This window comes from Platalea leucorodia, assembly GCF_965183815.1.
Source record: "Platalea leucorodia genome assembly, chromosome: 13".
NCBI classification, from domain to species: Eukaryota; Metazoa; Chordata; class Aves; order Pelecaniformes; family Threskiornithidae; genus Platalea; species Platalea leucorodia.
In genome coordinates, this window is record NC_138835.1 from 834,619 (window position 1) to 862,453 (window position 27,835).

General features: G+C 58.7%; 3 protein-coding genes across 7 annotated transcripts in view; 1 reads left to right on the plus strand and 2 right to left on the minus strand.

Annotated features, from left to right (window-relative positions):
* The window catches only part of AAR2 (AAR2 splicing factor), a 287,818-nt gene that overhangs the window by 65,544 nt on the left and 194,439 nt on the right, over positions 1-27,835 (minus strand). The window lies entirely within an intron of this gene.
* Positions 957-6,951, plus strand: TGIF2 (TGFB induced factor homeobox 2; the record flags this gene model as incomplete). Its single annotated transcript, XM_082326153.1, has 3 exons — positions 957-993; positions 1,886-2,124; positions 5,646-6,951. The coding sequence occupies 3 exons, from the start codon at positions 957-959 to the stop codon at positions 6,228-6,230; spliced, it is 861 nt and encodes a 286-aa protein (XP_082182279.1). The 3' UTR covers positions 6,231-6,951.
* DLGAP4 (DLG associated protein 4) overlaps positions 12,046-27,835 on the minus strand; it is a gene marked incomplete at its 5' end in the record, with an annotated part of 67,398 nt that continues 51,608 nt past the window's right edge. For all 5 annotated transcript variants that reach the window (XM_082326375.1, XM_082326372.1, XM_082326374.1 and 2 more), the window contains 6 exons: positions 12,046-13,832; positions 14,597-14,749; positions 16,159-16,250; positions 17,921-18,330; positions 18,785-18,876; positions 20,345-20,706. In XM_082326375.1, the coding sequence (XP_082182501.1) occupies positions 13,617-13,832; positions 14,597-14,749; positions 16,159-16,250; positions 17,921-18,330; positions 18,785-18,876; positions 20,345-20,706 (1,325 nt within the window). In that variant the 3' untranslated portion in view covers positions 12,046-13,616. The remainder of the gene's footprint in view (positions 13,833-14,596; positions 14,750-16,158; positions 16,251-17,920; positions 18,331-18,784; positions 18,877-20,344; positions 20,707-27,835) is intronic.

The window sequence follows — 27,835 nt, forward strand, 5'->3', positions numbered from 1 at the left end:
GAAGGCGCGACCAGCCCCACGCCACGGGAGGGCACAGAGCACGTGGCGGGGAATCCTGCAGGAGCCCCGTCCTGCACCAGCAGCGTGCTCGCGCGTAACCAGAGCGGTTTGGTCTCCGGAACTCGAGAGGTCGCCTTGGGCTCTGCTGTCGCAGCGGAGAGGGGCAGGGGGAGCAGTGGCAGCCCAGCAGGGCCTCCAAAGACCTCGCCTGGCCCGTTGGCCATGGCCATGGCAGGGGTCCCGCCTGGTGCCTCCTCGATCACCACCCTCGCTTTGGAACACCTTCCACGCGAGCAGCGACGGGCCGAGCTTCTGATTTCCCATTTAGAAATTAAAAAGCTCCCTGCCCGCAGACACCAGTCACCCCTCCGTGCTCGGTTACAGGATTCGGCCTTAACGTGGCCGGGGGCAGGGGCTGGTGCGGTGCCTTGTGGGGGCCCCCGGGTGGGGGCCCCAGTGCAGATGTCCCTGGGCGGGCAGCCCTGCATGGTGCCCCCGGGTGGGTGCCCGCGGGTGGGTGCCGGGGCGCAGCTCCCGGGGGGCCCCCGGACCCCCGCAGCCCGGCGCAGCCCGCGGGGCCGGGCGGCGGCGGGGGCTCCCCCCGCGGGGCTCCGTGCCCGGGAGCGGGGCAGAGCCCCATCCCCGCCCGGGGCCGCCCCGGGCGCGGGCGCCGCCAGGTACCGGCCCGGGGCCCGGCGGGGCGGGGCCGCTGCCCGCTGCCCGGTGCCGCGGCGGTGACAGCCGGGGGCGGGCGGGCCGGGGCCGGGGGCGGGGGGCCCGGCCGAGTTCCTGCCTCCTCGGGAACAAAGGGAACTCTGTCTCGGCATCTGTCACCGCCGCCCACCCAAAACTTTTCGCCGCGCCTCGGCCGCCCGCCCCGCCGCCGCGGGAGGCTCCCGCCGCACCCCCGGCACCGGCACCGGAGCGGCGGCGGCGGCGCGACCCCGGCGCGGCCCATGCAAGGGCCGAGGCGGCGGCGGCGGCGGCCCGGGGGTAAGAGCGGCCAACATGGAGTCCGGGCCGGGCTGCGGCGCGGCGGGCCGGGCCGGGCCGGGCCGGGCCGGGGGGGCGCGGGGCGGCGCGGAGCGGAGCGCGGCCCCGCCGCCTTTGTGCGGGCCGGGCCGGGCCGGGCCGGGCGCCGCCCCCGGCCTGAAAAGTTTGCGGGAGCGGCGGGCGGGCGCGCTCGGGTGGGTTTTGTTCCCCGCCGCCGCGCTCCGAACTTGGCCGATGCCGCCGGCTCGGCCGGGCCGGGCCGGGGCCGGTCCCTGCCCGTGGCGGGGCCGCGGCGCCGGGGCCGCGGGCGAGTTTCCAGCTTCTCTTTCTCTCCCTTCGCCCCCCGGGCGGCGGCGGGGGGGCCGGGGCTCGCCGCGGCCCCCGGCTTTGTGTCGGCGGCGGGCCGCGGCCGCGCTACCTGTTGCGGCGGGGGCGGCGGGGCCCGCGGCGGAGCGCGGCGCCGGGCCGAGCCCCCGGCCCCTGACAGCAGCGCGGGGAGTCGCCCCCGCCGCCCCGCACCCCGCCGGCTCCCTTCTCCCCGCAGCCGCCCCGGCTCCCTTCTCCCCGCAGCCGCCCTCCCCTGCCGAGATCTCGGTGGGTTTTCACCCCCCGCCCCGGCCGGAGCTCTCCCCTGCCCGCCGCGGGGGGCTCCCCCCGGGCCCCGCTGGCTCCCGCCCCTGCGGGCTCCCGGCCGCCGGGCGCTCGGTGCGGCGGAGCGAGCGGCCGCTGCCCGGGCTCCGCCGCTGCCCGGGGCTTCTCCTGCCGGGGCTCGGCCGCCGGGTCCCCCCGGCCGGGCGGGCAGGGCGAGCCGGCCCCCGCGGGGGCCTGGGGTCCCCCCGCTCCCCGGCCGCGCCGCCGCCTGACGCCTGCTCTTTGGTTTCCACCTCGCCAGGCTTTCAGCAGGAGAGCTCTGCGGGCAGCTCCACCATGTCGGATAGCGACCTCGGGGAGGAGGACAGCGGCGCGTCCCCGGACCCCTCGCAGTCCAACAAGAGGAAGAGAAGGGGCAACCTCCCCAAGGAGTCCGTCAAGATCCTCCGGGACTGGCTGTACGAGCACCGCTTCAATGCCTACCCCTCCGAGCAGGAGAAGCTCAGCCTCTCGGGGCAGACCAGCCTCTCTGTGCTGCAGGTAGGAGCCAGTCCCCCGCACGCAGGGGACGCCGCCGAGTCCTCTGCCACCGTGCCTGGGACGGGCCAGACCCGGGGAACCCCCCCGAAGATCCCAGGGGACTCGGCACGCTGGAACCACTTACCTCTGCAGGGCAGGGACGAAGGGCAGGGAAGCAAAGCTGCCTGCACGGGGGCGGCCTCTTTCTGGGAGAGGTCCGAGCCCCAGGGACCAGATCGCTGGCAGGGCTGGAGCAGAGCTTTGTGGCCGGCCAGAAGATGGAGGGACTGGGATGGGGACCAACGGAGCAGTGCCCTGTCATTAGTAAAAGCCACCACAGGTGGGAGGGCTTGGGGGGCGCTGCTTTATGCTGTTCCACAGGCACCCCCAGCAACGGGGCCAGGGCCCCCCGCACGCAGACCTAGCACCCTCCTGGAAGAGGAGCTGGGCTCTAACCCCAGGCGACCATTAGCCGCACTAAGTACTGGCTGGCCCAGCTGGCCCCAGTTACACCAGTTGCATCAAGGGGAGCCCAGCCCAGCTGAGGGCTCCTGGGCAGGAGTTCCCCTGCCCCACTCCTGGCTGTGGGCTGATGTTCTCCTTGGGGCGCTGCGATGGGTGCCTAGCCGGGAGCCCTGGCTAGCCGTGGGGGGAGCCGTGCTCTTCCTTCCAGCTTTGGCTTCCACCCTGCCTGCCGCTCGGGTGGCAGGGAGCGCCCGCCTGCAGCGGCCTGTCCCTCCGAGCCACGCGAAGGCCAGCAGCCTCCAGGCAGGGGGACCCCTGGGTGCCCAGGGCCCCGTCCCCCCCCTCCCAGCCTGGCAGGGGGGGAGATGAACAGGGGCTTCCCTCTGTTGTCTGGTTCTGGGGGCACAGCGGGGTGGGAAATGGCCCTTCCGTGGAGGGGAGCAGGTAGGGGCCAGCGGGTTCGCAGCTGAGCTCCTCTCCCTGGGGCTTCCTCTGCACCTCCGGCTCCTTTCCCTGCGGCTCAGCACAGTCCTGGCCGTCCGTCCCGGCCACGGCCCAGCCACCGGCCTGCGGGCGGTGGCTGCCTGGTTTCCCTCTTCCTGGCCGGCAAGGCAAACTTTCATTTTAATGTATTGCTTTAAATGCTGGCTGTGCAACAGGTTTGTGTGTGGGCAGCTGCTCCGAGGGAGGCTGGTGGTCCTGGGAGGGCTTGAGTCAGCGTGGCGGGGGGAGCAGCGACGGGTTTGGGGCTGCGGGAGCCTGGGCTTGTCCTGGACCAGGGTTGGCACGGCGGTGCCTGGCCCGCGGGGGTTTACCCCGGGCTTGCGGCAGTGGGACTGGCAGGTGCCGGCTGTCCGTGCCCTGAGCGCTGTGGGACCAAGGAGGGCGTTGGCAGGCTTGCGTCCAGGTGCGGCCTTGCTGCGCGCCGGCTGTCAGCTGCCCCGTGGGACCCCCTGTGGCCCGCGTGTGCCTGGGGAGGGGGCTGCCCCTGTACCCCCAGGCGGGGGCTCCCGGCCCGGTGGCGTTTCCCAGGGCCGGCTGAGGGCTGTCACTGGGATTTCTGTCAGTCTGAGGTGACGCAAGAGGACGCCATGGCGGCTGCTCCATCTGCGAGGAGCTCGTTGGGGTGGAGGTGTGGGACACCCTACGGCAAGGCTGGAGTGGCTGCGGGGTTCGATCTGTCAGTGCCGATCCGACCCCTCCAGGAGCCTCTCGAGCGCAGGGCTCTGCCGCAGCCGCGGGCCGAGCACCCCGGGGTGTTTATGTGCGCAGCCCCCTGCCCGGTCCAGCGGCCCGGGGAGCTGAAGCCAGGCATCAGGAGCGCAGCACCCCTGGCTCCCCAGGGAGACCGGGAAGCCACGTGTCTCCCTTGCAGAAAGTCGGGTGGTCAGAAAGCGGTGCCTGCTCCTGGCGAGGCTCCCCGGACAACAGCAGGTTTCCAAGCCCGTGCCCTCCTGTGGGGATGGGCTTTTCCTCCCCGTGGAGGGGATGCCGCTCCCGCGGCGGTGGTGGGGACAGGCGCTGCCCGAAGTGACGGTCCAGTGCGCGCCGGAGCTGGGGCCAAGTGATGGTCGTGTTTAAAAAAAAAAAAAAAAAAGCCGCTTGCTTCAAAGCTGAGGCATATCCCAGCTCCCCGGGCGGGTGACACTGCGGTGTCCTGCCGTGTCACCGGCGGTTGCGTGTGCCCGGGTGTCCTGCAGTGTCACCGGTGGTTGTGTGTGCCCATCTCCGTGCTGTGTTCTCCAGAGGGAGTTGAATGCTGGAAGGCGCATGGTGGGGGGGACCGGCGGGATTTTGGGGGGCTTCTCAGCGCTGGAGTTGGTTGGGCGTTTTGCCGGGCATCCAGCCCTCTGGTTGGGGATCACAGCGGTTGCTGGCCGTGGGATTGGAAGATCATGGCAAAGGGAGCCGGCTAAGGCTTGCAAGGGAGGGCGTTTGGAAGGGAAAAGGGGGCGAGACTGGTGTATTTGAGGGTGTTAAATGCCAAATATTGTCTTAAAGACAAAAAAAGGACAACCGAGATCTTGCTGCAATTGAAGTTGTGGTGAGTTCTCTCTCCCCAGGGGAAATATTTCACGTAGCTGTTGATTTAAGAAAGATCAGTCATTTTTTCCCCCTGATTTATTCTCTTCTAACTGTTTTCTAGGAAGAAGGCCGTTATTTTAATGTAGCATTTTATACAAGGATGCTGAAACAATGCATGGCCGCGACCGAATACATGGCCGCTGTGTTTCTGAAGGGCTTCCAGAGGTGCAGCCGCAGAGCTCTGCCTCTGTGGCGTGTGGACGTTTGGGAGAGCCTTTAAAGTCGGCCGTCGCCTCGCGCGCTGGCAGGGGGCATGGGAAGGTGTCGATGTGCTGCCGCGATCCCGGCCGCCCCGTTAGGGGATGGGGGCTGCAGCTCTGCCAGCGGAAATATTTTTAGGGTTTTCCATCCGTGCTGCTGTCCTGCTGTCTGTCTGCTCTGGGCAGCCTCGGTGCTGCCGTCCAGGGCCGCAGCGTGTTGGCTCCGGCATCAGCGTGTGAAGCGCGGCCGGGCACGCCGACCAGTTGCCGGGGCTGCGGTGGGGGGACAGCGCTGCGCCCATCCTTCCCCGGGGAGCGGGCAGCTCTGCTCGAGAGCCGTGGCAGCTCCAGCCTTGCTCTGCCTCGCGGGGCGGCTGCGCCCCAAAGCTGCCCAGGCTCTGTTCGGTGGGCTGCTGCGGTGAGCGGTGCCGGCGCTGCCGTGGGGGGCTGGCACCCACGCAGTCCCCGGCAGGGTGGGTGGCAGGGCTGAGTGGGAGCGTTGCACCGCAGGCAGCCGGGACAGGGGTGCAGGGAGGAAGGGGCTGCCCCGGGCTGCAGGAAGCAGCCGGCGTTGGGGTTTCCGTGGGCGGCTGGGCAACCCCTGCCAGCAGCGGCTCTGCCTCTCCGGAGCCCCGCGGGAAGGAGGTGCGGGGCTGGGGGGGCCTGTGGTAGCTGGGGCGTGCGGGAGCTGCTGGCTGGGGCCGGGGGGGCTTCGGGCTGCCAGCCCCCGGCCGGCGCTGTGCGTGCCTGGCAGCCCCGCGCTGACAGCGCTGCGCCCCTCTCTCCTCCCAGATATGCAACTGGTTCATCAACGCCAGGAGGCGGCTGCTGCCCGACATGCTGCGCAAGGACGGGAAGGACCCCAACCAGTTCACCATCTCCCGCCGAGGGGGCAAAGCTGGCGACGTGGCCCTGCCGCGGGGGGCGGCTGCCGGCTCCGGGGTGCTGGTGGTGCCTCCCGTGACGGCCGCGGGGGCCTCCAAGGTGCTGTCCATGTCCGTGTGCCCGCAGGTACTGTGCCACCCCGCCCAGGCGCTGGGCAGCAACCTGACGGTGGTGAGCGCCCGCAGCCCCGAGCGGGAGAAGCCCCCCGGCCCGCAGCGCGCAGAGCCGGACCCTGCCCCCAAAGCGCCGCTGGGTGCCACCGGCAGCACCGTGACCTTGCTGGCCCGGGCCGAGGCGGCCAGCCCCACCAGCGGACTCTTCAACACGCCGCCCCCCACGCCCCCCGAGCTCTTCGGCGACGACTTCAGCAGCTTCCAGCTGCTGGTGGAGGTGGCGCTGCAGAAGGCGGCCGAGCTGGAGTCGCAGCGGCAGGGCGGGCAGCTGCCCCTCTCGCCCCAGACTGAGCCCCCGGGAGCCTCCGTCTCCAAATAACCCCTGGGCCAGCTCCCGCAGGGTGCCCTTCCTTGGGGGGTGCCCCACCTCCCGGCCTTGTGCCACCCCCCTGCCTGCACCCCCGACCGGCTCATCTCAGAAGCGGACTCCTGCCTTCCGGGGGGCTCCGGTCTCCGTCAGCAAGGGGGGAGAGGAAGGACCGTCCCGTCCCGCCATCCTCTCGCCGCGGAGGTGTGCCCTGCCGCCGAGGACGGCGCCCCGGGTGCCTGGGAGGACGCGGCCGCCGCAGTCTGCCCGCGGTGAAAAGGCCTTTGCAGCTTTACTGACCTCTCCCTGCCGCGACTGGCGGTCGCTGCGGAGCTCCCCTTGGAAAACCTGCTGACTTCTTTTTCTCTCTCCTGTAAACAAGGGTCCAGCCAACACCATTTCTTCAGGGAGAGAAAGAGAGAATTTATTTTTTTTAAATTTGGTGTCTGTTTTAAGGACTATGGATGAAAAGCTTTTTCTCCCAAATCTCTGTTCTCTCCCCCCTGCCTTTTTTTCCCCTTTTGTTTGCAGAGGGCCTTTCTGGTACCTCGTGCTGGCCGGGAGCCCAGCCTTGCCCAGGGAAGGGCAGAGGACAGACGAACTGGAAACCTCAAGTCTGTGGCATTTTTTCGCACGGAAAACATGGGACCCTCCTCTTCTGCCTTAGGGTGTTACGGATGCTGCCAGTAGAAATCTCTATGGTGCTGTTTAGCAATTTTTTTGTTGAAACATTTTCCCTTTAATTGTGATTTATTACCTGATTTTTTTTTTTCCTTCTATAAGCATTTCCACAACTTCCCCGTGTTTCTCTTGAGTTCCTGCTGAATATGTGCACGTTGTGTCCCGGAACAGAGAGCGCGTTGCAGAGCCAGTGAGATGCTGACAGCTGGGGTGGACGCAAAGCTGAGACTGTGAAATTTTGTATCCGATTTCTTTATTTTCTATTTTTTTTTTTTTTTAACAAACATTTGGAAAAAGGCGTGCTGCGGGCACGGGCCTGTGTGTTCTTCTGCAAGTGGAGCGCTCGCAGCCTGCAGACCACGGTTCCTGGGAAGCAGCGTGGTCTCATCAGCCAAGCGCTGGTGACCTGCCCTGGGAGCGCCAGGGACCGAGTCCTGTCGCTCCCGTCCCCTCCCTGGTCTCGCTCCCCAGGGCTGAGCGTGGCTGTGCCCGGCTGTGCGGTGCTGGTGACCTCTAGTGACAAGCTGGTGTCTGCGGGGAGCTGGCTGTCCCCCAGCCTGGCCTGGTGGCGGTTTTGGGGCTCCGGGGCGGTTCCTGGCCGGGCATCGCTCGCTCTCGCTGGGTGGGTGCCCGGGTGCTGCGCTGGTCCTGGGACTGAGATATTGCTGTTCCACTGTAAAATGTAAGTTAAATAGCGATACGTACGCACCTATGTTATCTATCCTGAGAAACACTAATCCTAGGTAATTAGCCTGATTATTAAGTTGCATGACTAGAGAGAATCACGTCCACAGGATCTGGTGCTCTGCAGTGGCTGGAGCCAGCGGTGCTGGGGCAGCAGCGCACGGTGGGACGATGGGGCCTGGAAGGGAAAAGCACTGATTTGGGGGACCGGTGTTTTCCCCCCTCCATCCCCCCTTTTCTTCTTCAGAGAGGTGGTGACGGGGAGAGGAGCGGGGAGCGGCAGGAAGGCTCGCCGAGCGCCCGCGCGTTGGCCCTGCGCAGCGCGGGGGTGGCTGCGGCGCCGGGGCCACCCGGCTGGGCAGAGGGCACCACCGAGGTGGGTGCTCGTCATGTGGCTGCGAACATCCCCTCCCCATCACCCCAGCTCCGGTTTATGTCCGGCCTTTGCCCTCTGCCTCCTTTCTGGGGAAAGCCCTGAATTTTGGGACTCCCTCCCTTATTTCTAGGTAGCCCTGCCCCCGTCCCCCCCTGCAGTTCTGTTTCCTCCCCCGGGGGAGGGAGAGGCTTTTTGGTCTCCTCCCTTTATTTTGCCCCAGTCAAACCAAAGTGGTTTCCTCCCCCAGGGCAGGGGTGCTACCGCTCCGCCTGGCCACGCACCGGTCCTGCCCTGGGGATGGACCAGAAAGTGGGGAGGGCAGGGATTATTGGAGTGACACTTACGGAGCAAAAAACTACTGTAAATATCTTTTTGTTTGTTCTTCTGTTGTCAAATAAAAGTTTTTTAGTTTTGGTTTTTTTTTTTTTTTAAATACGAGCTGTGTGTTAGGCTGGGCTATGTCATTTGTGGGTGGCTCACTTGCTCCTCCCTCACCGCCGCACCCAGCTCCTGACGCTCAGCCAAAGCAGCTTAAGAGGTCTAAGGAGCGTTGCTGGGTGTGGATAAAAGGGGCCGGTGCCTGGCACAGGCCTGCACATACGCCACCATCGCCTGCTCTGACAGCCGTTACGTGCTCGCTTCCCGCAGCATTTGTTCCTCGTGTCTGGGAGCCAGAAAGTATTTGGCAGCAGCAGCAAAGGGCTGATGCATTTGTGTCTTCCCTCCTCCTGGCCAGTATTGGAAAAGTGAGACAGCATCACTGCTAAAGTGAGACAGCATCGCTGCTAGCCCCTTGGCAAAGGGAAAAAGAAACCATCTCTGCGAGGCTCCACCGCGCAGAGTGTCCTGGGTCAGGAGCCCCGTGAGGCGGGCAGGGGTCTTGCAGAGCCGCTGCTGGAGCGGCAGCCCCAGCCAGCCTTGCTCCGCCGCAGAGGGCAGGGGCACGGGCCCAAGGGCTGCTGCACCGCTGGCACGAACGCTGGCAGCACGGGCGCCGCGGCAAGGCTGGGCTCGGGGCTGCTGTGCCTGCTCCTGCGCTGCCCCGGGGGCTCGGCCGGCCTCCGGCACGCACCAGGCGCGTGCACGCCGATATTGCGTCTGCTAGCGTCTTCCACGCGCGTCAGCTCCGGGCTGCAGCCTGCGCCAGCTGGATGCCCTGCCCCCCTTGAGATGGATGCCTGCTCTCTGCCATAGCAGGGCTGGAGTGGGGGCTAGCACCGGTTCGAGCCCCCTTGCCCCTGGCTTCCTGTGGCGCTGGGCGACGCAGGGGCTCTGTGCCCCGGGCAGGGGCTGTGGAAGGATGGAGGCACCCGGCCTCCAGCCAGGCCTCGCTCCAGGGAGACCCCTGGGCAGCTCTGGTGACAGGACTAGGACCGGGGCGTCCCCGCCCCGCGTGGGCTGCTGGCGCTTTGTGCTCAGGGCGAGGAACACGGGCTGGGGCACCCGGGGGGCTGGGGTGCCCGAGCCAGGACTCGGCCACGGCAGGGCACTGCCAGCCCAATGCGGGCCGGTGGCCTGCACAGCAGCGGGGGGCACGCCTGGGTAAAACAGCCGGTGCCCCCCAGCTCTGCCTGCCCCTCCTGCGGCCTCAAGTAGCACCTGAGGGTTCCGGAGCCGCACAGAGCTGCCTTTGCCCTGGCCCGGCCCTGGGGACCCCAGGCAGGTCGAAGAGCCGCAGGGACCTGCGCTCGCCTCCGTGGGGAAGGCGCCGTTGCCCCAGCAGGGCTCAGGCGTGCCCTGCCATGGGCTGACGGGCAGCCGGCGTCCTCGCCCTCCGGCGCGGCGCTGAGCGGCCGTACCCGGGGAGGCAGGGCCCTGCCCGCCGCCAGCGCCCGCGGGAGGGGTCCTGCCCGCCGCCCACCGCCAGCCCTGTCCCAGCCCTGCAGCCCCCCGCCCTGTGCTCCGCCCTGGGCACGCTCAGACGCTGCACTGAGCGCAGAAAACCCTCGTGAACGTGACGCTTTCATGCTTTTTATGGCACAGCCAACACTGCCCCGAGAACACCCCCACGGTAAGGCTTCGGAGGCCCTCCCTGGCCGCTGCATCCCCCGTCGCTGCGGCGCGGAGGCAGCGCAGGGCCTCACGCCGTGCCCCGGAACAGCGCAGCCGGAAGGCAGGGTTACGCGTCGCGAGGGTCTCCGAGCCCCCAGGGACCCCCAGGGTCAGCGGCAGCGCAAACCATCCCCCTCCTGCGTCCTGCTGTGCTCCTCTTACCTGGCAAGGCGGGGAGACGCTCCCCTGGCACCGCTTGCTCAGGGCACAGCCTGGCTCCACGGTCCCCCCGCTGTCAGTGCTGCCTGGGATGCCGGGGGTGAGCAGGGGGTGCTGAGCCGGCGCCACGGGAGGCTGCAGGAAAACGGGCGCCACAGAGCAGGCGGCTGCTGCCCGGGAGCACGGCTGGCACGGCAGCGGCTCACATCCACCTGCTGCAGCCCCCGGGCCGGGACGCGGCCCCGCGCAAAGCCCCGGGTGGGTACCGGGGGTTTCTGCCCAGCCGGGGCCGGCCCCCGCGATGCCCAGGCCATGGGGCGGGCTCAGCCTGTCCCGCCGGCCGCTGCCGCCGGAGCAGCACCGCGGGGGCCCTCCCAGCGCAGGAGGAGCTCGGCCCGGGCCCGGAGCGGGCAGGGGGAGCCCCCGGGCCCGGCTGCGCCCGGGGCCGGCAGCGCGGCGCGGCCCCGTCCCCCGCAGCGGGCAGGGCCCGGCCCGCCCCACCCCGCCCTCACACCCACCGCGGGGGCGGGACTGGCGGCTGCCCCGCCTACCGCTTCCGCCAGAAGCCCCTCCCCCTCCCCGCAGCCTCAGCGGCCATTCGCCCCCGAAGTCACGCGCTCTGCTGTGATTGGCTGGCGGGACCAGCCACCCCGCCTACTGGCTCACCCGGAAGTACATTTGACACAGAAGGCCCACCCAATGTGTCCGCAGGGGGCAGCCATTTTGTTTCACCCGCCATTTTATGGCAGGGAGCAGCCATTTTGTTAAACGTCACGCAGCTCCGTGATTGGCTGACGGCCATTGCTGGACACCATCATCCCCACGTGTTCTCAGGCAGCCCCCTGATTGGCTGCCCGCTTCCTTTGGCCCCAGAAGTGCTCAGCTATAAATATACATACATTTATATACGATGCATGTATATATAGAATTATTTATATAAAGGTGTGTATAAATGTGTATAAAGACATGTTTTTCATATATATATGCCTATATTGGTATAGATGTCCACACACACTAGTACGCATGCGCACACTGATAAAGCTGCAGAGATCAATGCCGGCAGCCGCCAGCCCACCGGTATCACACAGAGGAGAGGCCGCGGAAGGGCCCGGTGCGCCCAGGGAACCCGCGGGGGGCGTGGGCGCGGTCCTGCCAGCCAATCACCACAGCCCACGTGCTGGAGGAGGGCGTGGCTCCTGGGCAAGTGCCCTATCAGGCTGCAGGAGGGGGCGGGACTTCTGCCAGCTGCACCGCCCCCGCGGCGGCCATCTTGGGGGCCCGGAGCCGCCCTGGGCCTCGCCCGAGGCCTCGCCGCGGCGGCCGCCAGGGCCGAGGGCAAAGGGAGAGGCCGCGGGCAGCTGCGGATGCAGGCGCCGCTGATTTTTTGTTTCGTGGTTGTCTGCTGAGGGCCCGTCGGCCAGCTGGGCACACGGCTGTCCGCCCTCCTCCTCCTCCGAGGCGGCGGGAGACACGGCGGGAGTGGGGCTGACCGCGGGCGGCGCCTGGTCCCAGGGGCCCGAGGACGATTTGACAGCAGCTGCCCAGCTCCCCCACAGCAGCCCCGGCTGCTTTCAGAAGAGGAAATTTTAAAAGAAAAAAAAAAACCCAACAAAAAAATCACCTTTCCTTGACGTTCCCCATTTCAATGCTAGATCTCTCTACAACTGCATCTTTACGACCCTCCCCAGAAGCCGGCAGCGCAGCCCCGCGTCGCCACCCGCAGCGCTCCCTGCCCGTTACGCCACGGCCAGGCCGTGACAGGAATCCAGTTCTGTAGCCGGGCAGAAGCCTCCAAGAGCACCTGTGCACGGACAACACCGGACAGCATACACTGCTCACTCAGACATTCAGGGTTTCACTTTTATTTATTTTTTTTGCCTTCTGGATCACCAACACCCTTGCTGAAGCTTCTTTGGGATTCTACCCCCACCCCCGTGAGAAGTGACACAGTCTCCCAACTCATTCAAGCAAGTGAAGGGGGGGAAAAAAAAAAAAATCCCCAGCAAGATCGCTCAGGATGGGGCCAAATGCTTATTTTGAGGGGGTGGCAGCAGTTCTGGCTTCAAGAAGCCAGACTGAAAAGGAGACCTACAAAGGGGAAAATGGGCTAAAAAATATTTAGCAAACCTTCCTCTACCCAGAGAGCAGGGAGATAAGGAAAAAATAGTCATCTGATTACACACAGGGTATATATTTTTACACACACTTTTACACACATCTAGATATAGTACATGTAAAAATATATGCTATACATATGCCCATTCTCACCAAGGTGCTTTTAGTCACCGTCTGCGCTGTGCGTATGGGCATGTATACGTGTGTATGAATTAATGTACAGGTACTACTAAGTGTATATGTGCATATGTACACATACATACAGGCAGGCAGCCTACCACCAGCTACCTGTGCCCTCCGCTTTGTACAAAACCCAGTCCTCCCCCCCACAACACCGGTACCCTCGCCCCAGCCCTCCCCTTCCCCAGCCCGCTTCGAAACAGGTCCCCCAGTGTAGCAGCTTCTTTCTCCACAAGCAATTCAAGGAAAATAACTTTGTAAAGGGAAGGGGAGAAAAATCAAAGGGAAGCGTGTGTGGATCGTGCCCGGAGTTGCTCTGTGGTCCTGCGGCTCCCCTCCCGTGCCCGGAGGAGGGCTGCGCTCTCGGGATCAGCCAGCCAAGCTCTGCCCCTTCCCCCTTCGCCGCCTTATTGCACATTTGCTTCTGGGCTGCGTTTTAACAACTCTGCGTTACATTCCACAGACCCTGTCCTCCTCTCACTTCAGTAAAACAGAGGAATACAACCCCGCTGCCCTGTCCCTGCCTGCCCATCCTTCCCCCCAGTATCCCCATCAAGAGGAAAACAAAAAAACCCCAAGAAAGGCTGCTTGCTAGCAGAGTGCAACAGTAGTACACACTGAACGGGTGTTCTCTTCGGGAGCTCTGTGGAAGAGAGGTTATTTCTAACACGGTAAACGAAGCCATGCAAAAGGTGGGATAAAGGGAGCAGGAGGAGGAAAAAAATAAAGGATGAGGAGGAAGAACAGAACTGAGGAGGAGGAAGAACACAGCATGGCGAGTGCTCAAGGCTTCATGTTTTCTTGTCCTCTTCTTGTAAACAAGCTAATAATTCTCATTAGATAGAACAAGTAAAAAGACTGAAGTTCCAAGTCGAGGGGCTGGAGTTCCAGGAGTCTGTTCAGTCCATTCAGCGACACCACAGCCAGTGAGAAAACGAGGGGTATTTTTTTCTTTTTTTGTTTGTTTTTTTGTTAAAATCTTCATTACTTAAAGCTGAGAGAAAAAAAGCCAACTCAGGAGCCCTTTTCAAGGATGGCTCATTGTCTCTAGACTGAATAAATCACACTAGTTTAGAGAGAACCTTTTTTTTTTTTTTTCTCCTTTTTAATGACTTATAAAAACCACACGGTTCCTTCCTCTGCCCCTTTGCTCAAAGGCGGGTCTGTGCCTCAGGTACGTAGATCTCGATGCTATCTGCGCTCTCCGTGGCCGAGTTCTGCCGGACAGAGGCAGCCCGCTTGGCGGCCATGAGACGCTTGCGAGCTTCCTGGCGCTGCTTGTCTGAATCAGAGGCTTTGTCCCGGTTCAGCTGGGATTTGGACTTGGCTGGCTTCTTTGGCACTGGAGGGGGTGGTTTCTTCTCTTCCTTTAGGGAGACAGTAAGGAAAAATCCAAACATAAAATAAAAATGCATATACAGAAGCTTGCTCTCTGGTACGGTGGGGACTCTTAGGGCGTGAGGGACTATGCAATGAGGTTGACTGTCAGGTGAAAGAAACGGGAGCAGTTCTTGAGCAGGACGCTCAAAATCAGCTTCCTCAATTTCTAGAAATGTGCCTTTTTGCATGCCACGGTACAGAGGCTGCCTGTGAAGTGGACTAGAGTTTGCAGACTCTGTCTGGCCCAGGTCAGAGCACAGCAGAGGCAGCACGAAGACTGCACCGCATCTGGAACTGCAAAACATCCCTGTGCCGCCCTGCCCGGAGCCGCAGTCCGCCTCCCCCCCCCCATGCCCAGTCAGGAAGCCTGGCCCAGGGACACAGCCCGCGCTGCATTTTCAAGAGGTTCCAGTAGGTGTTTTTGTACTACTCAGACACCGAAAACAGTTCAAACCCATTCATGCAGCGCTTGCAACGCTAGAGGCCTCTGTGCCACTGCTTTAAGCATACACCGCTCATCGCTCTGCTCCCCTTAGTGCTTTTTCCCCTTGTACAAAACTGTTTGCGCTGCTACTCAAGAGGAACGGTCTCAGTGCCTTGCAAGGCTGTGAGATTACACTGCCCAAGTGCAATACGGTAAAAGCCCCAGAGAGCTTCTGTTTGCGAGCTTCTGTTTGCAGACAGAAACAGGCCTCAGATACCCAAGACGTCCGCGAGGTGCTCTGGCTGCTCTCAACTGCCCCACACTCACCTTTCTCTCCGGTGTCTCTGCCAGTTGCCAGCTATTAGCTTTCAGGTGGTACAGCTCATCAAACTTCATGCTGATGTCTTCTATGGACAACTGCAGGAGATCCCAAAACCCAGCTAGGTCTTGGGCTGTGGGTCTGGGATTGGCATTAGGGTTCTAGATGGGAAAGCATAAAAAACCCTTTCAGAAAGGATATACCCTCCCGGCAAGCAGAGCAGCCTCCCAGCTTACAATTTTCATCCCTGTCAGTCTACCTGCCTGACAACTGAAAGGTCAAGAACCCACAGGAGACACCAGCCTAAAGATGCAGAGACACAATGCCATCAGTTACAGTCAAAACTGTTCCTGCAAAGACCAGGAAGCAGAGATCCTGGCTCTATTTCTCCTACAGGAGCTTGAAAAAGAATCCTGAAAGAGATGCTCTCCGTAGCGGAAAGCAATAGCTCCATTCTCCCTGGAGAACGTGCATGTCGGTGGACAGCAATCCAAAGAAGCCAACATTGCCTTCATGAGCAAAATCTACATCCCCCCACAAAACAATCTGAAAGTATCAGTGTTTCTCAGGCGAGGTTGAAAGATTTTTACATAGCTTAAGTTTCTCCCAAGAACAGAATTTTCCCAGTTCCGAGATATCTGAGCTGCCATCATAGGCCTGGATGGTCTCGGGAAAGGAGGGGATCAGATCCGAGCAGCTCGCCACAAAGCACCAAAGGGAGACCTCGGCGCAAAGCTGAGGAAAGCCTGGCAGCTAGTGATCAGCGGGAGATCAGCAAGCAGATGCTCAGCACTTCACCCCCTCCTCCTCCTCCCCAAGTTTCTCTAAGTTTTTTTTTGCAAGTAAAGGGGAATTCACCTCTGAGGAAGTTTGCAAAATCCACTCCACAATAAAGCTTGAGGGGAAAACCAGAGATTCCCGCCCAACCCCGCATGAGCCCTGTTCAGCCCTCAGCAAGGGCAAACCCTTGCACTACATTTGAAGGGATCAGAGTCAAACAGTGCTTTGCGACCAGCGAGGGACAATCCGGTCAGGACAGTTTTACCATCCACATAATCTACACACAAAGCAAGCATGTTTGGAGAAGAACAGTAGACTTTTCAAACATTCCCCCCTATTTTGCAAAACCTTGGTGGTTCACCTCAAAAAGCCCTTTAGAAGTAATAAGAAAGAGGTAGTTTCCAGGACACACAGCAGTACGGCTGGTTGACAGTTCAGACCCACAGAGAGACTCCGCGTGTTCAGCGTGCCCTGATCAGCAGTTCAAGAAAATTCCCCTGTGCTCACGTAAGCACCAAAAGGAATTGCAAACACTCATCCCGGAGCGGAGCACGGCCCGAGAACCGCCTATTCAGAAGAGAGGCTGAGGCGATCAGCCTCCCACTGCTCAGCCGCTGTTTTAAATCGGCATTCATCCACCGTGGCACGGCGGTCGGGCTGGAGGCTACAGCTGCACTGGCTTGGCTTTTACAGCAACAGCAGCCTGTTAATACCCGATCATGTTCCTGCAGTGCTGTTGAAACAGATACATCCCGCTCCCAAAACCCAGGAGAAACAGATCCAGACTCACCAAGTTTTGTTCACAGAGGCCGTGGAATTGCTGGAACTTCTGTGACATTAGTAACTGTGCGCTGCCCACTGCACTCAGGACTTTTCCTAAGACTGTGAGGGAGAGAAAAAGAAAAAAAGACCTCAGCTGAACAGACTGTTAAATGCAGCAATGAACTCAAGTGTTTCTGGAGCAAAGAAACACTCTTGATTCATTAGGAAAGGAGTTTCAGAGACCCCCAAGGAAATAACTACTCTCAGGGAAAGATGTATGGAAACTGTAATCTACGTCTGTCTGTGCCATCCGTTATTGCTCCTTTAGAGCAGGTCGAAAGCAGGCCGGGCTGAGAACGTGACATCAGATTTTGCAGAAAGAGCCTTAAGCTGCCTTCAGCCCATTAGACAAGCCACCAGCAGGACCTCAGCGAGCAGACCTGCTGGCCCCTGCTTGCAATCACAACCTGCTTTTCCACTCGCGCAGGAGGTGAAGGCAGCAAGGGGCACAACTGTCTCCAGCCTCCACTTACCAGAAGGGACTGAAATACTGGCAGGCTAGGGCTTTTAGTACCCGGACTTTGTGCTGCTCTTAGTGGGCTTTCCGAGAAGCTGCTGGGTATGGCAACATTCCTCTGCTCATTAATGGCAAAAACACCGCATGGGCTTTCCCCTTCCAAAGGCAGGGCTGAGAGACCCACAGTGCCTGCAACTGCACCATGGCCAGGGACGAACTGGTTCCCCCTCTCCTCCCTGGTCTGCTGCTGCACCCATGGGATCAGGTCTGAGCATTTACAGATCTTGGCGGGACAAGCGTGAGCTGGGCTCCCTTGTACCCACCAAGTTCTCGGTTACAGACTCTACTAGGAGATTGCTCTTCGAGGTCACAGATACAAGGCCACGCCGCTCTTGGCATCTTTTCTTGCCCCAGGCAAAGGAAGGGCATCCCCTGAGGCAGGGAGAGCCCTGGCACAGCCCGCCCAGCTTGGCAGCCAGTGCAGCCTCTTAGTGCAACAGGATTAGAGATCAGCTCCCAAGCCCTAGCAGTGACACCAAGCTATAACCGAGTCTCACCATTATTTCACCTTTCTCAGGTATCGAAAAAATAAAAATCAACCCGACTCAAAACAAAGATCCTGCCCTCTGTAGCCCAGTCACCAATTTCTGTCACTCTGTATGCACCCTAGCATGATTTTCACTGCAAGAAGCACAGGCTTTGCCAACTCATTTGAAAATAATGAAACAAGCCCAATCGGGACTGAACCCAATAAAATCAAGTGGCCTTGTGTTCCCTGTGCATTGCTTTTGGTGTATTTAGTACAAATTCAGTGAAGCTTTCCCATATGAAGATGCCTCCTCTTTGCTGTGGAGACAAGTCCACCAATTCAGCAGACCAAACGAGCTCAGAAGTCACATTCGTTCTGCCCCGCTGCCAACTGAACCTTCACCTGCCCGCTCGAGTACAATGGGTTCGGCAGGGAGAAAGATCCCACAGCCTCCCTGAAAGCAATCCATTTAAGCTTTCAGCAGTTCTGAGTGGTCAGCAGCTGCACCATCCCCTGGAAGTCGTCTGTGCTGCATCACTATTATTTCTTCCCCGTCTGCTAGAGGAAGTTACCTGATCCTTTCCAAAGAAAAAATGTTCCTCGTCCCATACTCATCTCCATGTTCTACCCTCACTCTGCGGGCTCTCGGCAATTTAACTGCCAAAAGCTGATCCAATGCTCGGTTACAACTCTCTCTCGAGCGAGGAGCTGCTCCAGTCTAGTCCAGAGGCTGACACCACCTACCTTCTTCAGAGAGATTGTTCTCTTTGGTCTCCTGGTCCATCTGACGGCACCAGCCTTCTAACCGCTCCGTTTCTGCCTGCAGCAGCTTCAGAAACCAGTACCCATCCCGCCGGCAGGCTCCTGGCTGCGTGGGTTCTGATGGCGAGGTGGAGGAGGTCTCAAGCCAGGGGTCAGGAGGAGGGAGAGAGGAAGGCTCCAGGGCTGGGTCACTGTTTTCTCCATAGGAGAGGTTTCTCTTAATCTGCGAGGGCTTGGCTGGTTGCCGGGTAGTGGCATCAACACCAACGGAGTTGTTGTGTTGGGGGCACTCAGCGAGGCTTCTCTCAGATGATTTACAGCTAGAGTTATTCAGTTCCTGCGTGTCAGAGTCTGTGTCCTGTTTGGAGGACATGCTGCGAGAGTGGCTGTTTCTAGAGAGATCAAAAGCAAACGTTCAGTAGTAGAACTCAACCTGGCCGGCCTCGCGCGCTGCCAGGGAAATGCATTTGTTTATTACGCCTGCAGCCGAGCCTCGCCCTGCCCGCCCTGCCCCTCCTCACACACAAACACACACCACACATTCAGACAGACAAAATTATAAGGTTGCCTGCTTACTGCAATAGGCCTTTCAGACGAGAGGACTGACGCACATCTATAATTACATCTTGTACTTTTTTTTTTTTTAATTTCAAACTCCCATTGATTTGGCTGCTTACAGAACAAGTGCTTTTTGCAGCAGGTGTGTGCTGTGGAGGAAGAGCTCTCCGTGGGCCCCCATTCACCACCACTCATATTGGAACAAAGAAGGGGAGAAGGTCTAAGGGAAAGTGGGGGAAGTGCAATTTAAAAGAAAGGAAACTACAAAAACTTGCGCCTTTCACTTACCGCCACTCGTCCTCTACCTGTACCCCGATGGACTGGAATTTGGTGGCTGGCGGAGGAGGCTCCTCTTTTGCCACTGGCTGAAGGCAGTCAACCTTATTAAACGAAAAAAATACAGACAAAAACAGACACAAGAACTTGCTGCTGGAATTCACATTAGTAGACCAGGAGCGCTGCACACACACACAGCATGCCGACGCCACGCACCAACTGGAGGGCTGTCCCCGGAGAGGCCCGCGGCTACGCTCAGCTCTGCCGCCACGCGAGCATCAGGACTGTGTCCTGCCGGGCTGCCGCCAGGCTTCTGCTCAAGAGCGCTCGGCTCTGCCGTGCACCGCTGCGTGCGCGGCTGTGGCACGCTGGGGAAGGGCTGAGAGCCCCCGAGGGGGCAGCTGCCTGTGCGGCATCCGACACGGGCTAAGGCCAAGAGATTGAAGAGAGGGCAGCGATCTGATTTAAGACTGACAGCAAACCCAGCCTCCTCTCTCCCAGGGACTGACACCCTCCACAGCTCTGGGTAAGAGGGTTAGGAGGCTTTAGGAAGGAAATCCAGGCCCTGGGGCAGGTGGCTTGGGAACCAGCTCAGAAAAGGAAGAGGAGAGGAAGGCAGTCAGCCTCTCCAATGTGAGTTCTCTCGCCTTGCTGCCCTGTCAGCATGTGCTTTGCCCCACTAGCCCTGCAGAAAGGCCTTTGCTATCACAGGTACCTAACCGGCCAGCTAGCCTTACTGTAAAGCCAACGGAGAACTTATTCAGCACAGACGTGGTGGCTCAAAGCCCAGATCCTGCATTTGGACTCGCCCAAGTGCTCGAGTTCCTATCTGCAGGTAACAGCCTGCAGCACTGAACCAGCGCTTCGGGACAGCGCAAGCGCTCGCAGCCGTCAGCCACCTGTAACTGGGAAATCTGTCCACAAGAGGAGCGTGCAATTGCAGATGAATTAAGTTTCGCTGAGTAAAGCATGGATTTACACTACTCAATGGGTTCTCATTTGACTATGTAATCAACAGCTCATTTCCATTGATTTCCACAGAGTTAAATGCTTCCAGCAAGAGAAGCAGCAACCTGCTGGGAACGGCGGACAGCAAGGAATCGCTCCCTCCTGCCTACAGCCCCGGGACCATTTCGCACTGCAGCAGCCCATACTACATGGATGTCACGTAGAAGGGCCCACCTCTCAGAAGAAAGTTGCCCCTAGAACCGTGGTGGACAAGGAGCAGATGGATGTTAATAACACATAGTACAGAGCACAGGCATACTAGCAGCAAGAGGCCTCTTTAGAGGGACTCACCCAGTTAACATGGTCCCACTGCTTTATGAAACATTTTAATTTTGTACTACAAGAACTTAGTCCTTTCTGGGCTGTTATGGAAAGCTTCTGCTGTATTTCACCCCTGGGAACACTGGAAGTTAGTCTGACGAGGCAGTTGGTTTCTCCTGCTAGAATAGCAATAACTAACTAGAATAGTTAGTTCACCTGCACACCTGGTCAAATAAAAGGCACATGCTAAATGGATGGGTTAAGGACATTCCTTAGGACAAAGGAGAACAAACTATTCCATACTTGTATTCCTATGGACGACAGCTTTCTTTTGGGGATGTTCTCCACTTTAGGCTCTTCGCTAGTCAGAGTCCCTTTGTCACTTTTCAAAGTTGCATTTTTCTGGGGTAACTCCGGAGTCTCTCTTGCTGGAGTCACAACGCTTCCCCTCGTCACACTGGGTGTCCTGGTGCTGTCCAAGCTGTCCGAGGAGTTGCTGAGCCCCGACTGGCTGGTCACCTCGCTCTTGTGGTCCTGGCTGTCCAGGTAGGTGTCCTGCGCCGATTCAGTGCTGCTCTGCACAGTGACAGAGATGAACGGCTTTGATGTGGTCCGAGGTGGGACAGGAGGTGGAGTCTTTTTATATGCCACTAGGCATGATGAACCTGCAGTAATGGAGGTGGGAAGAATGGAGAATGCAAAAGACAGATTGGGGGGAGAGAGAGATACAGTAAAAGAGAGAAAAAGCAGGTCAGTCACAACATCCAAGAGGAGCCTCCAAGTAGAAGCTGGAGGCAGAAACGCAGAACAGCCTACAGCCAGCAGCTCACACTGGGTAACCCAAACCAAAGCATAAGGGGAAGCGGAAGGCAGAGCCAGAGCTAGCTTGCAAAAGAAGTCAAAAGGAATACCATGATGCGTGAAAGGCTGGAAATGGAGAAGAGGTATAGAAAAGCCTCCCAAGAATGCTACAGGGTTTGGCAGGTGTAAGCCTCCACGCTGGGGAAATTTTCTGTGGCTAAACCCTATATTTTAATGTCCTAGTACAGCCAAGTGTCTCAGCTCTTTGTCCCATCGGTTGACAAGTTTCAGTGTCTGGACCAGGGTGATGTTTTTTCCTATAAAAACGGAAAGAAGCCATAAAGTTTGTTAGATGCCAATAGTAGGAACAAACGTGTGAAGTACCTTAAAAACCTAGCTGCTACACGTTAGAGGAAATCCATCATCTGGATGCAACAGCCCAAGAGTGGCGAGGCTGCTGCCGCTCCACGGCCCCAGATGCGACCAGCAGCGAGGCTGAAGATGTGTTCCCAGCAGGCAGACGGAGCACACGCAGCCACTACACGTGCGTGTACATACACGGGGCTGGCCACACAGATCACAGGAGAGCACACCCTTCTCCTAGCCCTTGTCACGCAGATGGTGACAGACATCAGCACAGACCCATACACCTCCCAGGTCACCCAACCAACGATACAGACGGGCTGTACAAACCCAAACCCAGGTTCTAAGTGTTTTCCTAGCACAGCTCCGATGACTGCAGGGGCTGTCATTCCCTTGGATTCCCTGCTCCAACCCATATTCCCTGATCTCAGTAAAGTTTTGCACCTCAGACTGCAAGCTCCTACCTCCCACTGCACTGCCCAGTCCCATACGTAACCTCCCCAAAACCTGCTGACGCAGCAGTAGATATAGGCACATACAGGTACAGACCATTTTCATTAAACAACACAGACCGTTAACTTTACCATTTCTGTTCCCAAAGTAGCCACCAGCATAGTAACAAATTTAGTACCAGATGAGAGACCAGTCCTCTCCGTCAGGAATCCCTGGACTGCCTGGGGACCGCGAGGGCAGAGGTAGCTGCTGCTTCCCAGCATTACCTTCCACCAACCTGATCCGAACTGATTACGGGTATGGGACGGGGTGTTCCAGCTGACACGAGCCTCCCAGGAGCTCCTTTTCCTCCCCAGACAGGTCCCTCTGCCTGCCGCGGAGGCTGACCACGCTCACGGGGTGCCCGGTGGGTCCCAGCGGCCTCTCAGTCTCCAGTGAGGTCAGAGCCGGTCCCAAGCATCCCTGGGAGCCCGGCCGTATTCCCTGCGGGAAATCACACAGCTACACCATGCGCCTTCTTGACAGTATTTACACACACCTATGTTTACACATCCCAATATTTACCATATTAACAGCTAAAGTTCCATGTCAAAGAAGGAACTATAAGACAGGGGTTACAGAGAAGCAGATCTGTGTTTCCAAAAGCACACACATGCCCAGCGGTGCTGAGCGGCACTGTAACGGTGCTACTGCCACAGGAGAACTAAGGAGCCTGCAGCAGGGTTGCCAACCAAGCTGCCTTTCAGCACGAATCCCGACAGGAGCTCAGGAAGGCACAAACCCCATACCAGTTCCCCTGGCATCCCAGTACACCGAGTCCAGCACAAATTGAGCAGTGTCCTGATGCCGCAGGAGTGGGACCTATCCTGACTGCTCACCCCGGCCCTTACACCACCTTCTGACACGTGGCCCGCATGGCTGCAAGAGGGACTTGCAGTAGGGACCCACACAGCTGAAAAATAACCGGGACAGGCTACTGTGCCTGGGGACTGGGTTATCTCCCAGCGCTGGCACGTGCCCCGTGAGCCACCCGGGGCAGCCCGAGCCCCCAGCGCCCTGTCTGCAGCCAGGACAGGAACTTATTACACACTTTCAAAACCACCTACAACAATTTCCTAAAAGATCAGGTGCAAGTGCTTCAACTTGTCAAATTTACATGCCAAACCACAGCTACACACATCCTTTAGCCAGTACTTATTCGGTCATGTAAATAGCGTGCAACTGCCCTGCCAGTTCATCACCAACGCATGACCCTGCGCTGGCACTCCCCTCCCACCCGGCAGCCCCACTTCATCGCCCGTCCCGCGCAGAGTGGAAACCCCTGCGCTCAGGACCGCGGCAGGACCCGCTGCAGATGCTCGAGCGGCACCAGCTCAGAAGCGTTCAGCATCTCTGAGCAAGTCAAGCTCGCCACTGGGATGCCTCTTTCAGAGGTACCAGATTAGATGGCATCACTCAGGCACACACAGGCCAAACTGCACCCCGCAGCTGACCTTTGCCCATGGGCGTTGCTTGGCAGGATCGGGATCATTGTGCAAACGTACAAACTGCCAGCACAGCAGGAGGCACGGAGGTGCTAAAGCAGCACTCACTGCATCATCGCTCCGGCTCTTTCCCCATGTTCTCTGCTGGACACCCCCAAAAGCTTCCTTAGGTGTACTGCAGATCTGATCAAGTTAAAACTTGCCTCGTTACAGATGTTTACCTGCTCTGCCCTTAGAGCAGAAACCTTGACTACACCTACCCGGCCCAGAGCACAGGCTGCTGCACAGGCAAAGCATTCCTCACGGGAGCAGAGCTACGAGAGCTCTGCCCCATCACAGCGTACTCCCCTGGCTGCGCAGCTCAACGGCCTCTTGGGCGCGTGCCGAAATAGCTCATCTGCCCCCAACGCCTGCTTGTGCAGGGCACCACCGCTGAGGACGGAGGAAAGAGTTCAACCCTAGACACGCACCGGAGAGCGCGAGAGCAGCCCACGGCTTTGGCTGCTCAGGCACTCGGCACTGCGAAGCTGCACAGGCACACGCTGCCGGAGGCGCAGAGGAGGAAGGCTCTGAGCAGCCCATGGGCGAGGAGTGCCCCCACGGTCACTCTGCCAGGGCTGTCTGACCAGAGAGCACCGTCTTAAAAAGCTACAGCAATTTCTAGGCCAAGTCTCAGGCCTGGTCTTGCACAGCCCATCCCAACGGAGCAGCATAGGAGCAGCCTGAACAGAGCAATCGCAGAAGTACCCCTCGATACGCTGTGCCTACACCACCGAGACACAGGACACTCGTGCTGCCCTGCGTTACCGTACCGGGGGGGTACGGCAGCTGTTACCTAGGACAAGCAACAGCCCCCCAAACTGGCAGTGGAGAAAGCCTGTCCATGCAGCCCTCCATTTAAATACCTGCCTCCCCACTCCACGTGGCCCGTTCTTTGTGGGGAAAGGGCCTGGCCCCGGCGCACCGGCTGCCCGGGGTCCCCCGCCACCTCCCACTCAGCCCGGTGACACCGTCCCGCTGGGAGCGGGACCGATGGGAGGGGTGCGCTGGTTTTGCTGGCGTGTTTACCAGGAGCGCAGCTCGAGTTTCCCAGCTGCTGTTTACACCCGCAGGGCTGTAATCTAATTAGGGAAAGTAAATCAATTGCTATCTGATATTGAACACTGAAGCCAGGCAAAACAAGGGGAGGGCGGCACACCAGCACAGAAAGGCAGTAGTGTCCTGGGGAAGATCAGTGGTGTTGAGGGTCAATAAGCTAGATCCAAATTCACCCTTCCACCTACCAACAGCCAGCACAAATACTGTTTGTGCTGCTCTATAGACAGGGGGAAACTGCAGCATCCCCTTGTCTTGTTCCTGGGGATCCCTTCATGCCATCCAGCTCAGCTGAAGAGCATCACAGATTTTGCTAGGAGGGAATCACACAGTACGAACAAAAAAAATGCCCCTGCTAATGTACACGTGGTCAAAGGGTTGACTACATGAGCTATAAAAACAAATTTATGGCTCTAAGAAACACTGCAAATGAAAACCACAAAGATCAGAAGCCTTGAAGAACTGGGGATGCTTTGATTGGTGCAATTGCAAATTAACCCCACTGAAGTCCTCTGCAACCATAAAACAGGGACTTCTGACTGTGCCGCACACCCAGAAACCACACCTTACCTAAAACGGGTTTCAAAAGCAAAAGCTGGAGTAAGCCCATCTAGAACAGCCTGCCCTTCTCCCTCAAGACAACTCTGAACTAAGCTAGAGCATTTCTTGCATCTGTGGGAAGAGACAAGGTATTGAGGAAGCCAAACGCATCCCGGTATTTCTGTAGGAGAGATGTTACTGGGCCAGCCGAGCAGGCAGCATACCCTTGTGGCCCAGAGGCCAGTCCCACCAGTTGGGAGCGTTCCAGTTGCTGCCTTACCCCCTCCAAAGGGCTACAGCTCAACAGGGCATCAATCTGCTCTTGAGTTGCTGCAGTCATAGCCTATTATATTTTAAAATCAGCTTGTGCTATAACATGGAACTACAATCCACACGGGCACTGGAGCAGGTACACATCATCTGCAGCACCACCAACTAAGTTCGCTTGCGAGCATCAGCCACCCTCCAAAAGGTGCGGAGGAAGAAGAACACGTGGAAGGTTTGCTTAAGCGTCCAGCTTTGCAGCAGCAGACTCTCCCTGCTCATAGGATCCTCTCAGGCTTATTTAAGCAAGCTGTTAGAATTCACAACTGCGCTGCAGATGATTGATTTTTGGGGGGAGGGCTGTCTGTTTATAGTCTTCCTTGCGCTATTATTTTTAGAAAGCAGTGTGTTTCCAAATTAGCATCTTCCACATGACATTACCTGCTGCTCTCAGGGCTTGGGCAATACCTGCTGATGCAGCTCTGGGCAGGAGAGCTGTGTTTTCAGAGCCGTAGCCCGGAGAGCCCTCCTGACCCCCAGACCAGCTGGGCATGCTGTCATCCTCCCCTTCCAGAGAGCCAGGCATTTGCTTCTTGAAAGACTAAACATAAGAGTCATAAAAGACTATTAAATCCAGCACTGCCTTAAGAGGTCCCTGTTCAAACACCACGCGGCTGTGCTCACCTGCTCAGTACCTGGCAGCACCACCAAGATCAGAGCCAAGGTATTTGGGCTTAGATTTAAATACCATAATTGCCCTCAAGGGTGCGTCTAGCATGAAGTACCCAGTTATTCTGCTGCTATTGCCCATTCAGTACAGCCTGGTGATATTTCTAATCATTCCAATGACTTCAAGGACCTATTCCAGCCATCCTCAGTTTTGTTAAAGTCTCAAAGGCTCCAAGCCACAGTCGGTTGTGAAGGCAAGTCCGACTGCCCTCAAACACGTTAGCAGGGCTCAGACTGCTATCGCTTTCCTGCTCCACGCATCTCCCCCTTCTCCATGGGAAGATCTGAAGAAGCGACCTCATTTCCTCGTGCACAAAGCAACATGCTCTGAAATAATCTCTCCTACTACAAGACAAGCTCATTTGTCTTTTAAATGAAGCAACCCAGTAATCTTGCAGCAAATGAGAACCACCATCAGTTCATTATCCCCTCGGAGATTCTGGCCACATGTCTTTGGGCTTGTGTTTGCCACAGGGTCTCACAGATGGAAGGAGCTGCATTTAGAGGCAGTTTTCAACAGCAAAGGGAACTGGAACAGCCACATTCCAAGCAGCCTGACCTCTGATTTTCATCAGCTCGCAGAACACTTCAAGGTTGAAACTATAATGAACTGCAGGATGTTTTATTTGTAGAGAGTCCAAGTAAAAACAATCCCCAGTTACAATTACTACTGAAGACAATAGCAAAAAAAAGATCTTTATTGATTTTATGGTTCACAGCAATCACTTCAGACCTTAGTTTTCTGCTAAAACAAAACGTTCCTAGCCTTTATGGCCATGGCCACAGCACACACGCCTCCTCAAATCTGTATTTGGCCTGTAGAGAAGCTGAGTATTCTGCCCATTGAAGGTCAGGATACCCGCATCAGTTAGTGGCACAGATGAGAAACCGACCCAAATTTTATTAGTCAACAGAAAATATTTCCATCTAGACAAGATGGGGAATCCATGTGAAGATGCCATCTCTTGCTCTGAACAAACAACTGTCTGTAGAGTGCTGGAGAAATTTTAAAAGAATTCTTACACTGGTTGAGCAAAACCACGCTCCTGGAAAGCAAAGCTAAGTAACTGCATTCGTTTAAAGTGACTGTTTATGGAAATGCTATAAATACCTACTCCCTCAGTGTTTTCCCTTCGTAAATCTTTGTAGTACCGATCTTTGAAAAAAGAAAAAATCTCACTGCAATACTACATAGAGGAAAACAGGCACCTGACAGGGAAATACGTTGCTGACCGTGCCTGAGCCGGGGAGGCAGGGACGGGCTGCGGGCGCTCCTGCCGCAGCCCTCGCTCCACCGAGCTGCAGCCCAAACCCCGAGAGCAGCGGCACCCCGGAGCGAGCAGCTCGCCCACCTTACGGCCCGAGCTCTGCGCCGCCTCCGGGGCGGCTGAACGGGCCCAGAGACCCACAGAGCGACCGGCCCAGCAAAGCCCTTCTGAGGCGCTCAGGCAATCCAGAGCGCTGTTAGCACCGCAGCAGCTCCCCACAGCCCTCAGCTTTGCTTGCTGTACCTGCGGTTTCTTCTAATCACGGAGCCGACACACAAGCCAGGCTGTGTATCAGATGCCAGACGGCACAACATGCTGCAGGTGCTCCTCCCAAGCAGCAGCACCAGGGGGAAAGCACGGCCACCTCTGCGTTACAGCCCTGCTTAACCCAGCCACACAACAGCCCAGCTCCTGCCCCAGACATCCAGATCCCGTATTTCTGAAGGAGGTCGGTGGAGAAATTCAGGCTGACATTCCCCCTGTTACTGCCCTACTCGTCCTCAGCTTTTGGCCCCGGCACAGCTCAGTAGGTAGAGCAGCAAGCCCTGCAACCTGCTCGGGCATGGCTGGATGACAGCTGGGACAGGGGGACCACTGCCTGCGGCTGTCGCTTCTCCCACCACACAACCAGCTGCAGACAGACCCTTGTTTCCAGGATGGACCCCAAGGCCTTGGGCTCTCTGCCCCCATCCCTCTCCACAGGCAATGGGGCACCCCTCGCACCAGACCCCTGGACTCCCGGCCAGAAGCAAGAGCACGACAGCAACGGCAGGGAGCACACCGAGGAGGCCCACGCG